This window comes from Podarcis melisellensis (genome assembly GCF_964234715.1).
Source record: "Podarcis melisellensis genome assembly, chromosome: 3".
Classification (NCBI taxonomy): domain Eukaryota; kingdom Metazoa; phylum Chordata; class Lepidosauria; order Squamata; family Lacertidae; genus Podarcis; species Podarcis melisellensis.
The window spans coordinates 85,307,944-85,323,759 of record NC_138530.1 but is presented as its reverse complement, the minus strand read 5'-3'; the positions used below and the strand labels follow the sequence as shown (position 1 = coordinate 85,323,759).

The window sequence follows — 15,816 nt, the reverse complement described above, 5'->3', positions numbered from 1 at the left end:
AATGCAATTGGTAGAGAGAGAGCTCTGTGCGATGTCATTTCCTCTGTTTACTGTAGCGGAGAAAACCAATACATTTAATCCTTCCTGCCACCTCTCTTCCACCCCCCCCATGTCTCCACTGCAGACAGGTGCATAGCTGTCAACTTTCCCCCCTTTTTAAGGGAAATTCCCTTATTCCAAATAGGATTCCTCACAAGAAAAGGGAAAAGTTGACAGCTATGGTCTGTCTGCACTGTCCTTGAGCACAGACTCCATTTTTGTAATCAGCTAAGTATCTTGAAACCTAGAACTATTTTTACCTGCATAGTTCTGCAGCCTTTGCTGTGATCCAATGCAATACTGTTAAGTAAGCAAAGGCTATTTTTAAGTTTCCTTTTTAAGTTGTCGTCTGATTGTTTGTTAAGAGTGGTTTAAAAGGGGGGAAATCCAGCTCCCTTTCATGAGCTGGAGTCGCTCAGAAAAGGAAAGGCTTCACAGCCTAGTTCCAAAGCTTATATTTTTGTTGCTAAGGATGGAAATTTAATGCTCTGCTTAACCCACACACATGGGAGACTGGAGGGATAAATTGTATTTAGTATATCCTCTCCTTGCCATCAACAACCCATCCCACACTAATAACTTAATAATTTTAAATGTTCATTTGTCTGTTGCAAACAACTGTTTGCTGCCAGGAAATGTAACCTGTGCAGTGTATCCCTTTAAATTACCCGTGTTACTTTGATGCTAGAGTGCTACTATGTCATTTGATATTATATTATGAAATCTCCAGTATCTAGGGCTCTGTAGTGAATGCAAAGCAGGGACATGATGGATCATAATTTACTTCCAATAGGAAAGTCAAGCTCACTTATATGAGCCATTGTGTCAAGTTTAATTAAGTGGTACAGTGTCAGATGAGAGCCTTCTATCGATGGCTTCAAAGAGCCTCTCAGATGGTAGAAACTGACATGCATGGAGGGAGGGGGGGTAACCCAAATAACGGTGTAGGTTTTTTACATTGTGTAAACCACACTTCAAAATATATAGAGATATGGCAGCTGAATATATAAAGAGGTTTTCCATGGGTTGAAATTATTTGCAGTTTGCAGTGAAATCTCCATAAGGCAAGGAGCTTAGCCCTTTCCCCCTTTGGAGTTCAAATGTACACTTGTAATTTGTCGGGGGGGGGGGGGAGATACTATTAGGATTGTTGGTTTGCACTGGTTCTATTTGAAAGCTGAAGAGTGCTCTACAGCTGTTGTGTCATGCATGTTTTGTAAGGTTTCATAGCCAAAAGGAACACAAAAAGCAGCCTCCTTTTCTGCCCTATTGCATTTCTTACTCAAACTAAACATGGATGGTTAGCAGAACTAGCGTATGTCTGAAAGATGTCCAGGCTATGTCCACACTGGGGTGTTGCCATATTCATGGGGTTGTGCATTTTTGGCCACACATGAGCACTATCAGTTTTATGCCTCCAGAGTCTCTCTCTGTGTTTCCTGTCCACACTAGTGGGCAGTGCTTGATGAGATGCATTTGCGCTGAGCACTGTTCTCTCCTAACCTCAATTAGTACTTCTGCATGCACCATAAGTTCTGGAAACCTGAGGTGTGTTGCACACATGAATGCAGGTACTCATTTTACCTGTGCTCATACACATTATATATATATATATATATATATATATATATATATATATATATATATATATGAATGAAATACAAGTTTTCTTATATACCAGATTTGACCGTAAGTGCAGCCAACATTTTTTTTTAAATAAATGTGTTGCTTCAAGGCAGGAAAGGATTTGGAGTCACTCACACAGGAGGAGCCACTCACACAGGAGGCTGCTACTTCCTTTCTTCTCCTTTTCCAGCCTCCTGCACTTACAAGGGCATTAAAAATGTAATACTGCTGTTTAGAACAAGAGCAGGGCTATGCAAAAGAGCTGCTTTGAAAATACAAATACTACAAGTTGTGGAAAAAGGCAGGTGGTATTATTACCTTTGGGCTAATAGAAACAAAATGGAAGCAGGGAATGTGTTGATAAATGTGGCCCAGAGAAATGCCATCATACGCTTTTTGGTTTTTTAAAGAGACCTACCCACTCAATGTGCGTCAATGAATTCCTAGTTGGGTAATGTGCTATCTTGTACTGCATTTTCTTCCCTCATTAAATTATTTGAGGATCGGAAACATCTGAATTTAGAAGGGGTGGGAATTGTGGGCTGCTTTTTGGACAAGGAAGACATTATGTGGACGCTGCTCTTCCCCCCAAATAGAGACACAAGCAGCTTCAAATCCACATTAAACTCCAGTGTAGACAAAATCCTTGTCTCCCAATGGGCTGTCTTTTAACGTGCAAGGAGTTTGTGATGGGAGGCAGCATTCAGGCAAATTATTCCTGCACATATGTGTTGGAATTCTTGCACACAAGTGCACACCAGGTAGACACTATTTTCCTGTCCTAATTGACACACTTGTGTAATGCAGGGGTTATAAATTGTACTGTACTTTATTTTCCTGTTCCTTTTGTTATCTGGGCAGTGTACTTTCAATGTTCCCTATGATGACAGCATGAACACTGTTCCTTCCAACTGGGGGGACAAGGAAACTGCTTGGAGACATGGATGGTTTACAAAGAGGCCAGTCTGGGCTCCAAAGAGAAGACACTCCTTCCCACACATGATTAGTGTACATTAATGCATGTAGTCAGTCATTTTATCCTTTTCTGGTATAAAAGCTGAGTTTGTTGCATAGTAGAAGTCAAACTGTTGAAATTTTATCAGTCCTTTGATTAACTGACTATCACTGAGTTTTAAATACAACCATTCTCTCTTTTTCTCTGTCTGCAGGGGATCTGTACCACGACCACAGCATTTTTACATTTCTTCTTCTTAGCTTCATTTTGTTGGGTTTTGACGGAAGCGTGGCAGTCTTACATGGCTGTTACTGGAAAAATTAGGACACGACTCATAAGGAAACGCTTTTTATGCCTTGGATGGGGTGAGTTCATATGACTCAGCTAAGATGTTTTACAGCTTAATGTTTCATGCACGGATAACCTTTGGAACATGAATGCATGTTTCAATAATCCTGACAGGTAGTAGATTGCACGGTTTCTAAACCGAATATTAGTACTGGGAGATTTTCTATAGAATTGCAAGCAGGAATATAATTTAATTCTATTGATCTGCTTCAAGATATGGCTGGTGATGAATGTCTCATTGATTATGAGAGTTTATCACACCATAACTTACAGCCTTTAGCAGATTCTCAGTAAAGCACGGTAATAACAAAAACACAAGAAATGTTTTATTTTATTTTATTTTAAAGACCCTTACTGAAATACATCACAGCTCAGTGTGGTTTCTTTGTTGTATACTATGTCAAATGTACTGGTCACTTAGCAACATAAAAATGATGCATGCTGGGATGGAAGCTGAACTGTTGACAAGCTCCTGGTAGGTGAAGTGGGCATTAACATTACATGCTGGTGAAAAGGTCCCCCCCCCCTTATGAAATCAATCTCTATAGGTTAATATAGTAAGCTGTGGTTTTTCACATCCCATAAGAAGCAGCATGCATTGTGGCTCACAGGAATAACGATTGGTGGATAAATTCTAAAAGAGTAGCCCATATTTCAGCAAAAACCACAAAGGCACTGTGGCACCTTGGAGACTTGACAAATATGTTGTGGCAACAGCCATTAAATGTGTAGGGAAGTAATCATACAGTCACAGAATTGTAGAGTTGGAAGGGATCACGAGGATCATCTAGTTCCACCCCTCTGCAATTCAGGAATCTTTCACCCAATGGAGGACTAAGACCCATGACCCTGAGATTAAGAGTCTCATGCTCTGTCCAAACCTTTTCCAAACAGGGCCAGATTTGATGAAGTGAAGGGCCATGGGGGCCGACCAAAGTTGTTAAGCTTTGTTTTTAGGATTTTACCCCAGGAAATAAACTGCCATAGGGGCCGGATTAGGCCCCCAAAATGGACTTTGGACATGCCTGACACTAAGCTAATCACTGGGGGTTTCTCTTACAGGTCTACCAGCACTGGTGGTGGCTATATCAATAGGTTTTACCAAGACAAAAGGATACGGAACCAGTAACTAGTAAGTCACTCCATAATAATAAACGTTTTCAATGACCGCCAGCTCCTCCATCCCTATTTATCACACAACCTGCTTTGGGGTATTTTTACTGTTCTGTGCTGACATGGAAGTTGTTTAAAGGTGAATAATAAGTGTGCTGGTTAACAATGGGCAGGCCCAGTTGAGGAGAAATTGCTATCTATTGAATGGGGAAATTGTCTTCCATCTTGTCAGAGCACTACAGAAGTACCTGACCCTGCGACTTCTTCCTTAGTGTGCCTGTTCTGGCCTCTTCGTTCAGTTGTTTCTAGCAAACAGGCTCTTACTCAAATGCAGATTTACCACCCCCTTTCTTCCAAGAGCTTACTGTGATTAATAAGAGTTTGGCAAAGGAGGCATGGTGTGCCCATATTCCTATTCATTTATCTCTCCCTGAACAACTATTCTGCAGGATCTGATATGGAAAAGGAAATGAGATTCAGTAGTGGCAGGGTGGGGAATGCAAGTGAGTAGGAAACAGGTGGCTTAGGAATATAGTGCACGATCATTGAGATGTTTTAGACTGCAATTCCCATCAGCCCCAGCAAACAAAGCTATGCTGGCTGGGGCTGATGAGAGTTACAGACAAAAACATTTGGAGGGCAACAGTTTTGGGAAAGCTGCCTTGAAGCAGCTATTACTTCACCATTCCTTTTGCAAATGCCGGCCAAATGAGCAAAAATTCCCAGAGCACGGAGGGCATTCAACAGCTCTCTAGAGCAGGGCTTTCCAAACTGTGTGTTGCAACACATTAGATGGGTCATGTGAACGCTCCTCACACACCTCCTAGGGCTGGAAAGGGGGTTAGTTCAATCTCCGGTTTGCTAGTAAAACCGAATTACTGTGTTGCGAAATTATGCATATCTAAAAAGTGTGTTACCAACATGAAAAATTTGGAAAGCTCTGCTCTAAAGGCACTTAGAATTTAGATGGATTAAGAGCTCCTTATTTTGAGAGAGTGCTACATGTATTCCATTAAAATCATTACATCTTATTAGGAGCTTTAGATGAGTGACTTGGTGTCTACTTCATGAAGTATTTTCAATAGAAAAGCAAGACATCAATGAAGCACTAACAGAAAAACACTTAAATTGTGTCATTCAGTCTGTGAAAAAATACTTGGAAGATGCTTTGAATGCGACAAAGTGTGAGAAATTAGCATTAGAATTGTAAGTTGAACAGTATTAAAAATGAGCTATTTTAGCATTTAACACACACACACACATAAAAAAAAAGAGTTTCCTTGAAGGTAGATTTCCTTTTTGCTATGGTGCCGTAACTTGAAAACTGCTGAATGAAAAATGCTAAATATTCAGTACTGGCAGAAACACTTTTTTAAGGACAGTTTATTTGAAATGTTTAGCAAGCATGAAACACAATATCTTCTCAAACATATTCTTCCACACAGAAGTAAACTAGGTTTCATATTTCTTAAGTAATACAGAAGATATCACAGCTATATATGCTCTGTCCTTGTAGTAGAACAGCAAGTACAGGTTGCATTCTGCAGGGTTGGATACATTGCAGACTGCAGCTAAATAGTCTTGGAAATGGCTAGTTTTCAGACTTCCTGATTTATTGGGGTGTGTTGGCCTACATGTGCAATAAATCTCTGTTTTCTGTTTATTGTGAAAGTGTTGGAAGTGCAACAGCAGGGATCATTCCATTTGAACATAAGGATTACTTCTGTTATTAAAGTCTTCTAGCCAAGAGGGGGAGGTGTTGCTTAGTAACTAAGCAGATACTTGGTGAAATAGCGTGTCTTCTGGTTAGCTGTGTAGATATGAGAGAGTTGTTCCTCAGTAAATTTGGTTGAATGTCACCCTGCTATAAACAAGGCCTAAAATAAGAGACACAAAATCTCTGATTATTTCTCCTAATATACCGTATTTTTCGCCCTATAGGACGCACTTTTTCCCCTCCAAAAATGAAGGGGAAATGTGTGTGCGTCCTATGGGGCGAATGCAGGCTTTCGCTGAAGCCTGGAGAGCGAGAGGGGTCGTTGCGCACCGAATCCTCTCGCTCTCTAGGCTTCAGGAAGCTATCCGCTAGCCATGGGAGACCCAGCTCTCCCAGGGCTAGCGGAGAGCTTGCCTGCACCCAGAAGCTTGGGGCGCGCTGAGCTCCGCACGCCCCAAGCTTCGGGATTAGCGCAGCGCTCTGCTAGCCGTGGGAGAGCCGCGCGGCTCTCCCACGGCTAGTGGAGACCTTGCTAGCAGCCAGAAGCTTGAGGCGCACTGAACTCCACACACCCCAAGCTTTGGGATTAGCGCAGAGCACCTGGGGGGGGGGGAATAAATTTTTTCCCCTTTATTTCCCCCCCCCAAAAAAAACTAGGTGCGTCCTATGGGCCGGTGCGGCCTATGGGGCGAAAAATACGGTAATTAGAATTTCTTTTCTCTCCTGTCTGTGTTATTTAAGAGACTTTGCTAACAGAAAGTATCTGAAACATTTTGATATCCCAAGACTGAGAAAATCAGTGAGGCCCCACAATCAGTAGACAGATATATAGACAGACAAATAATAAACCTTATTAATTTTTATTAGTTCTTTTCTAATGTTCTTTCCAGTTGCTGGCTCTCTCTCGAAGGAGGACTTCTCTATGCTTTTGTTGGACCTGCAGCCGCTGTTGTCTTGGTAAACATTAAAATCACCTATTTTAAGTAACCATGGTAATATAATCACTGACTGGCTAGTATGTTAAGTGTTCTAAATTGTGATATGGAAGTTATGAATGCAAACTTATTTTGCATATACTTTCAGTATCTCAAATACACAGATGATTAAAGGGCGGTTGTCCCTCTTAACACATGTTAAATTTGTGCACTTGTATTTATAAAAGGGATGTATGTGTGGTGTGGCCTGTACAGAGGGGGCGTGGGCTGAGGAGATTTCCAAGAAGCAAATAGAGAGCTTTGGGGGTGCATTTGGCCCCCAGCTAACAAGTTCACCATCCCTGAATTTTGCCCCATGTTTGATTACTGTTGATTATTCTCAACAATTGAACTTTATAAAGGAATACAAAATCAAACTTTTCTCAACCTGCAGTCCCAGAATTTGTTAACACAAATTCTTTCGGAACTTCTTGTATGGTTTCTCAGGGCGGGGAGGTTAGAATCACCTTGTAGTGAAATTCAGAAAAAGCAAGAAGAGAGCATGCAAACTTACATTCTCTCCTCCTTCATTCCTTCAAATTAATAAGCTCTAGTGAAAAGCATGAGGGGGAATTTAATTTAAGAAGCTTACAATCACCTACTTGCTTAATACTCACTCCTTCCCCCAATGCACAAACACAGAAAACGCTGACTGTGTGTCTATTGATCCTCTAAATATTCTGAATGCAGATCTGCCTCCAATCTTACTAATCCTTTGAAGTGAATTGACTTTGAGCCGAAACTACCATATATTTATTGGCTCTGAAGCACTTTGAAGCCTCAAAGAATCTATATCGCTGCCTGGTTTTGTTTTTTGTAACTAACACAGTGCAGAAGGAACAAGCCATCGCATCTGAAACACTTCAGTAATCCAAGCAAAAGAAAACAATGTCACTTTTCATAATCGCCTTCTTGTCAGAAATGCACATTTTCCCATCAACTTTGGCTGTATGCCTTAAAAATGATAGCAGTCAAAAAACTAATCTAGGTCATTTGAATGTCAGCCTGCCTGATCAAACTACTTGCCTGTGTCTTCCAATTAATATCAGCCCTGCCTTTTAAACTCAGACAAGGTTGTGGAAGCACTCCTGTAGTCTAGAGAGGGGGTGGCGAGAGGGATCCTCCAGACAATCTATTCATTGAGCACTTATCCTAATTTAGATGCACTAAGGTTGTTTGGTGATTGCTGCTTATTGTTCTGATTTGTTTGTGGGAAAGTTATATGACAGTAATAGTTAATTCTAATTTCTTCATGCAGACTTCCCATCTATCAGTTGTTATCCCACATTTCTCCATCACTTTCCTTACCACAAAAAGTCTCTTATATCACAAACCTAAATGCCTAGTCTAATCCTTTCTGCAAAATAGTGATTGGAGGTGACCATAGATACAGATGTGGAGTTGGATTCTGTGTTGTGCAGAGCAGATGTCGGTGAAGTGGATAAGCCCATTCGCAAGAGAGTGGAAGTGATTTTGATTTCTAAGTCCCCCTTACCTCTGCACCTCCAAAAATCAGCTCTGGATTAACAGGGATCCTACACCACAATGTCTGAAAAGCGACTGGAACCTGCAAAAAAGGAGGAGGAATGGGGGGGAGCTTCAGTAGAATCACAGTTTCCTCTACCAAAGAAGCCCTTCCATTCATAGTGGGGCAACCCTGAATCTGATGCATTTATATAAGATATAAGAAGTGGTGCATACCAGCAAAACTATTCCCTTTCACCAGGAATGCCCTGCTATTTCCCTTTTTCTCCCCCCCCCTTGAATGCCATGCATTTCCCTTTGCCTGTGCTGCACTACACACTTATTATCTTCCCCCCTGCCCTGTCCTTAATTCAGTATCACTTAAAGGGGTGACTGTTTCTGTTTTCGTCCGTTTGTTTTATATTTAACAGGTCAACATGGTGATTGGCATTCTGGTGTTTAATAAACTTGTTTCCAGAGATGGAATCCTAGATAAAAAACTCAAACACAGAGCGGGGTAAGCAGAAGTTGGGTTTTCCCCCCAGGCCTACTGAAAATCTGTTACTTATTTTCAATTATTTATTTTGTCTCTATGTATATATTATGTTTACCAAATGTCTATTTATTTGATTGCACTTTGAATTATTATTATTTTGCATAGTTTAACAAGCTGTCTAACCAATTTTATTCATCTCCAAAACTGAGGAAATGTGATTGAGCAACAGTAAAATAATAAAACACAAGTACAATGGTATTAAGTCAGTCAAAAGCCTGAATAATGATTATGCATGTCAAAATTATTGGCTTTCTAAAATATTGGCATTGTGCAGAATGGAGACGCAGACTTATGTAATGCTCTTTAGTTAGAATGTTCCCTAAAAGATTTCCCAAGGTAATTCCTAAGATAAAATGGGTGGTAGGCGGACCATTTGCTTGCTTGAATATGTAATGCACCACAATAAAGTATCAGAATATAACACCAGGCAAACAAAATATTACTTTGCTAACGCTTAAGGTTTTCTATAAACTGATCCCCTTTTTTGTCTGTGAGAGGAGATTATTTGCATTGAGTGGGTTCTGTCCATGCAATTGTGAGGCATTTCCTTTCAGACAGGGCCTGGGAGCCTGAGTTCATGAAAAAGCTGGATTCCTGCCAATCTGTTGTTGCTTATCTATTCATTTTCTTTACCCATCCTTTACCATAAGGTCCCATGGCAGGTAACAGCAATTTCAAAATACAATATTAAAATCAATTAAGAGAGTAGTTTAAGCCCTAAAATATATACATCTCAGGTGCCAGACACACCACTCGGATAAGGGAATTCCACAACTTAGGGGCTGTCCAGAAGAGGGTCTGGGTGCTAGATTCTGTTACCCCTGCTCTCCCTTCTCCACCAAACAGCTGATCATCAATATTTCTGCTTCTTTTATTCAAGCAAGCATACATTTTCTTAGATCAGGGTTCATTGATTCAGTGGGGAAGATCTTAAACATGGGCTTAACTCTCCCAGTGAGACTTACATGTGCTTAACTCTGACTAGATCCTACTCCATGATATTTCATTATTGATTGTTAATGCTCTATTTAATCTTGATAAGAATGCATCCTTTGAAGAATATTGAATTAGCATGATAAGACTGCTCTGTTAACCAAAGCTGTTCTTCAATAGCTGTTTCTCACAGGCAGACTATACCATGACTTGTTGACATGTGATTTGGTCCCACTTATAAGGTAAAGGTAAAGGTACCCCTGCCCGTACGGGCCAGTCTTGACAGACTCTGGGGTTGTGCGCCCATCTCACTTAAGAGGCCAGGGGCCAGCGCTGTCCGGAGACACTTCCGGGTCACGTGGCCAGTGTGACAAAGCTGCATCTGGCGAGCCAGAGCCGCACACGGAAACGCCGTTTACCTTCCTGCTGGTAAGCGGTCCCTATTTATCTACTTGCACCCGGAGGTGCTTTTGAACTGCTAGGTTGGCAAGCGCTGGGACCGAGCAGCGGGAGCGCACCCCGCCGCAGGGATTCGAACCGCCGACCTTTCGATCGGCAAGTCCTAGGCGCTGAGGCTTTAACCCACAGCGCCACCTGCGTCCCCACGGTCCCACTTATATCCCCTGACAAATACCAATATGTATATATATCCATTAGTTAAATCAGATGAAGGAGGTTCTAGTCCATGCAAACTTGTCAATCTTAAGACACCACAGGTTAGGACTGTTGAAGTTATCCTCTAGATAAGGCTACGTGAATCAGCAGCCATAAAGCAGCTGTTGCCAATTTCACATTGCAAAATCGGTGTCAAGGGGTTCTATGCATTTTCATTCAAGGAATGTAACAAACGGTTATGGAATATTATAACATACCTTAAGGTGGTAAGATCCAGTCTCATATGCTTTCACATAATCATCTCCTCTTTAAGGTTGCTTGATCCAAGTTTCAGAAACAAGCAAGCAATTCTTTGCAGCACTGTTCTCAACACACACACACACACACACACAATATTATATATGTGTGTATGTGTGTGTGTGTTTTTTCACTTAGAATACTTGTACCCCTTGTACCCAAAAATTCTCCAAATAAAAATCACTCTCGTCTCTGGTACAGGAATGGAAATTGCATGATGTCTGCATGGAACCCAGAATTATTCCTACAGTGAGGTGTGTCTGACAAAGTCATACTCAGAGTAGAATCAAAGAATCATGGAATCATAGAATTGTAGAGTTGGAAGGGACCCTGAGGTTCATCTAACCCAACCCCCTGGCAATGCAGGAATCTCAACTAAAGTATCCATGACAGATGGCCACCCAACTTTTGCTTAAAAATGTAGGAGAGTCCAGTGAAGGGAGTCCATCGCACTATCAAACAACTTTTACAGTTAAAAAGTTCTTCCTAATGTTTAGTTGGAGTGTCTCTTCTTGTAACTTGAAGACATTGGTTCAGGTCATTTTGAATCTTCCCAGCAAATGATGACTCTGAGCATACCATAGGCGCCAGAGATGGCTAAGGCTAACCTCCATTCTCAGGGACTATGTTATCCCCCAGACAATTTTAAATTATTTTTATTGTGTATTTGATTTTTCTTGTATGCTGTTTTATGGGCCTTTCACCGAAAAGCAACATGAAAAAGCACATTAACATTCTCATTTCCAAGAACCTGTTTGTGCAAAATGAAATGAAACATCAACATAGTTATATAGATTTTCGTGTTTATATGGATTTTGGCTACAGTATTTACATCTATATTTTTGACAGAATGTAAAACAAAAAACAAAAACTGAGCTCCATCTCTCAAGCAAGCTGATCCCTCTTACCATATTCCTCAAAATAGCTGAGCCATTACACCAAGAGTCCCTAGCCTTTTGGATTCTGGGAATGCATTTGAAAATCTAAGAAACTGTTGTTGGCACGACAAATAATCTGGTGATGAGCAAAACTACCAACACTACCACAACCAAGGAATGCTCCATAGGCCTACACACATTGCAAAACAAATGAAATGGAGAAAGCAGCAGGCAACAGCTTCCCTTGAAATTGGCAAAACACCTCTCAACCAAACAAAATAACAAGGATGCAAAACACACACAGGCACCAAATAAACAGGAAAACCAAAAACACACAAGGAAACAAATCAGATAAAACGCCCCCACTTGAGACCCTGAGGCATTTTGAGGAGAAGGAGATAAGAGGACAGAGTGACTGCAAGCCTGCAGTTCCCTGTCCAGCCAGCTCAATACTATCCAAAGTTAATAAAAAGAGTGAAGCACCCTGCAATTTTAAAAATAAAAAATGGAAGGAGCAGCAGGGCCTTGCAACAGACCAAGGGGGTGTCTGAGGCTGCCATGGTGCCCACATCCATCACATTAGGGACCCCAGGACTCAAGTTGGTCACTATTTTTTTAATCTATTGCTTATTCCAATAGTAAATTCCATTTTATAGGATGAGTTGTTTGGTACATGTAAGCTTTCACAGGCAGATGGTGTGAGGGGGTGGGGTGAGTAATAAGATTTTTCTCTTCATTTTATAAAAATCCAGAGTGACAGCCAATATTACATGAGCAGACTTCACTTGCACATAAAGACTCCTCCTTCCTCTCCTTTGCCCCGAATCCTCCTGTGCTCTGCCCCATATCTAATCTGCAGATTCTGAAAACCCTCCTGAGAAGATTTGGGGGGCATATGTAGAGCTGCAGCAGGGAGCGGGATCCATTCTGCCAATGGAGTCTGTTCTGCTGTTGGACAGACACCCATGGATTCATCTGCAGCAACTTCCGCCAGTCAATGAAAACCGTTCCACTACATATTAATTTTTGCATTTAATACACTTAATAAAGTAATGCATCACTCTCTTAATCAAAGAAGAAAAAGCATACACAAAGAAGCTTACTACAGTGAAATAATGTGATTATAAAATATTGTATAAGTAATAAAACATATCCGTAAAATAATAAAAACATTATTGAGCGACCTTGCGCCAGCGACTCACTCTCAGATCTATTTCACAGGGATACTGCAAATTATAAAACAGGGAGAGGGAGAACCACACAGGCCACCTTTAGCTCCTTGGATATAAATGTAAACATAAAGTTAAAATAATCATTACAGTAGGAGACTAATTAAAAACTGGCATCACTGCTGGTGCCTGCCATATTTCAGAGGTAACCTGGTCTGGAGCTGTTAGGACTTCAGATGTTAATAGCAGGACCTTAAGCCTAGCTTGATAGCTAACTGGCAGCCAGCCTGTACTTAGATGGCACTGAAACTGTTAGGGTGGATGAAAGGCTGGAAATAGCCAGGCAATTCAGTTGTTAGAATTTATGGGGCAAGAAAACTGAACCAGTTGTTCGATGTTGTGATACAGTGTGCTGTACAAACAAACATATACTGTACACACATATATTCACCTTAATGCTTGTGTACTGTGTTTTATTAAAATGTTGTTTTTCAAGCCTGAAATAATACTTTCATTAAATTTCATACATTTCAAACCCTGTATCCAGACCAGCCTCTGGCAAAAAATTAGAGTAAGCTAAGAAGGAGCTTATTCTATCTTGTTTTAAAGCTCCCTCAACCTTTCAGCCAATGTCGTAGTGCACATTGACTGAGCCATCTTAGTGTGTGGTCATTTTCCAACTTTGTTCACCTCTTAATTAATTAGAGGTATGCACACACTGCCCTGGCAATTTGTCTTTCTCTTGCATTCTGAGCGAATAAATGATCATGAGCATTTTGGTCTTCTTAAAGGTCTGAATAGAGGGATCTCACCTTGTGTGTCCTACACTAGCACGTGCTTGTTTACTTCAGTGTTATCAAGTGACATTTATCTCTGGACACTGGGGGGGCCTTAAAAAAAAAGACTTAAATGAAAGAACTAGGCCTTGCATGAAATGAAACTTCCCTCCCCCAAATAACATTATTTTTTTTACTTAAAAAATGTAAAACAATGTATGATTCAAATAGAGCTTTGTAAATTCTGAATAAGTCTACCTGCTATTTTATTTTCTTGCATGACATCATATTTAAAAAGCTAAATTTCAGTCGCAACTTTTTTTGGTGACAAAAAATTCAATATTTTGTTCTTTTTTGTGGGTGTTCTGTTTGTTTGCAGTCAGATGAGTGAGCCTCATAGCGGTTTGACGCTCAAATGTGCCAAGTGTGGAGTAGTTTCAACAACAGCTTTGTCAGCCACCACCGCCAGTAATGCCATGTTAGTCCTAATCATTTACATCTTCTTGTTACAAATCTTATACAGTGCATGTGGGGGGCGGGGATACTACAGTGATGAAAAACTATGATAACTAATGCTGAATATAGTTAATTTAAAGGAAAAGAAATGGCAACCACACTTTTTAATTCAACTGGAGTAACATGTAGAAAATAAAATATCAATCTTTATAGATCTCTAAATATTTGTCATTGGTCTTCACATTAACTAACAAGTTGCCACCCTTAAATATGTTATCTATACATTTGCATATATATATATATGTGAAGAGAGGGTTGTATTGTCCACTCATGGTTCTACAGCGTCACTGTTGTTGCTCTTTTCCTCTTTGTCACTTTCTAGGGCATCCCTTTGGAGTTCCTGTGTTGTGTTGCCTCTCCTGGCTCTGACTTGGATGTCTGCAGTTCTGGCGATGACTGACAAGAGATCGATATTATTTCAGATACTCTTTGCTGTGTTTGATTCATTGCAGGGCTTCGTCATTGTCATGGTCCACTGCATTCTCCGAAGGGAGGTAAGGAAACCACTTCCCTATGGCATTTGTCATGTGCCGCTGTGAAATTTTACAGCAATACCAAATGCTCCACAGAAATTCAGTTGTATGTCAAGGAAAAATCTGGGATCAAAAGCAGGGCAATTGAGCAATGTTCTTTTGTGACAAACAGATGTAACAGCCTATTGAGGAAAAAAGCCACCATGCATAGCTACAAAGAACCAGTGGACTGAATGAAAAGTCAAAGTGGAGATTGGGCAGGGCTGAAGTCAAGAGAAACCTGATTGATTTCAGATGCAAATGTAGAAGAAGAAGAAAAAGCCCAATAGCCCAACAAATTAAAGGTTTCCTTTTCTGCCTTTTTCTATCTCCAAGAGGTCTTCTGTGACTCTGACATTTACAACCTTCTGGTATTTCAACCAACAATAGCAAATGGCTTCAGAATCTGGATCAGACCATTTGGTAATAACAAGATCCTTCCCCACTTGAGTTCCTTCCAGCTCCCATATAACATGCATCTGTACCGCTTGTGCAGAGCAGAATCATTGAGCATGAGCCATCTGAAATCCGGGATCCTCGTAATGGATCTGTCCTGGAAACCTTATGTGATTAAACCAATGCTAATAAAATATTACACTGAAAGGCTTACCTAAGGGTTTGACTCACCATCAAAGATGGTTATCTAAAGAAACATGGATTTCATAATGCATTTTTAAACTGTAGACTGGAAAATAGTCCATTTCCTCTCATTCTCGGCACAGACATTTTAGTACATGAAAACGGAGAAACATATATAGGTGTGGTGAATAAATGAACTGGCAACTTCAGTTTCTATAAAAAGTTTCAAATGATATCAGTGCCGACGTGAAAGCAGCTGTAGTTGGAGTTTTTTATATGTCTTAGAATGTGTCTTACTAAATCTCATCACGCTGTCCAGAAGAATTCCCCGTAATTACTTGAGTCTGCTTCAAGGGATGCTCTAGGACTGGAAAAAACCCAGGGAGGCTTCAGATACAATCTGAAGCTTCTCACAATGTTGATTTCAAAATGTTGCACAGTAAACCCACAAAATGAAGATAAGCACCACCAACCAAGTCCATTACAGTGGTACCTTGGGTTACAGACGCTTCAGGTTACAGACTCCTCTAACCCAGAAACAGTACCTCGGGTTAAGAACTTTGCTTCAGGATGAGAATAGAAATCATGCGGCGGAGGTGCGGTGGCAGCAGGAGGCCCCATTAGCTAAAGTGGTACCTCAGATTAAGACAGTTTCAGGTTAAGAATGGACCTTCAGAACAAATTAAGTTCTTAACCCAGGGTACCTCTTCTTCTTCTTCTTCTTCTTCTTCTTAATTTGTACCTCACCC

The 15,816-nt window shown here is 40.6% G+C and overlaps 1 protein-coding gene across 4 annotated transcripts in view; it reads left to right on the top strand.

Moving 5' to 3' along the window:
- The window catches only part of ADGRB3 (adhesion G protein-coupled receptor B3), a 452,998-nt gene that overhangs the window by 405,787 nt on the left and 31,395 nt on the right, over window positions 1-15,816 (top strand). For 3 of the 4 annotated variants that reach the window (XM_081905944.1, XM_081905942.1, XM_081905945.1), the window contains 6 exons: window positions 2,835-2,985; window positions 4,031-4,100; window positions 6,689-6,755; window positions 8,668-8,753; window positions 13,840-13,938; window positions 14,299-14,470. In XM_081905944.1, coding sequence (XP_081762070.1) covers window positions 2,835-2,985; window positions 4,031-4,100; window positions 6,689-6,755; window positions 8,668-8,753; window positions 13,840-13,938; window positions 14,299-14,470 — 645 coding nt within the window. The remainder of the gene's footprint in view (window positions 1-2,834; window positions 2,986-4,030; window positions 4,101-6,688; window positions 6,756-8,667; window positions 8,754-13,839; window positions 13,939-14,298; window positions 14,471-15,816) is intronic. The other variant, XM_081905943.1, reaches the window with a different exon arrangement.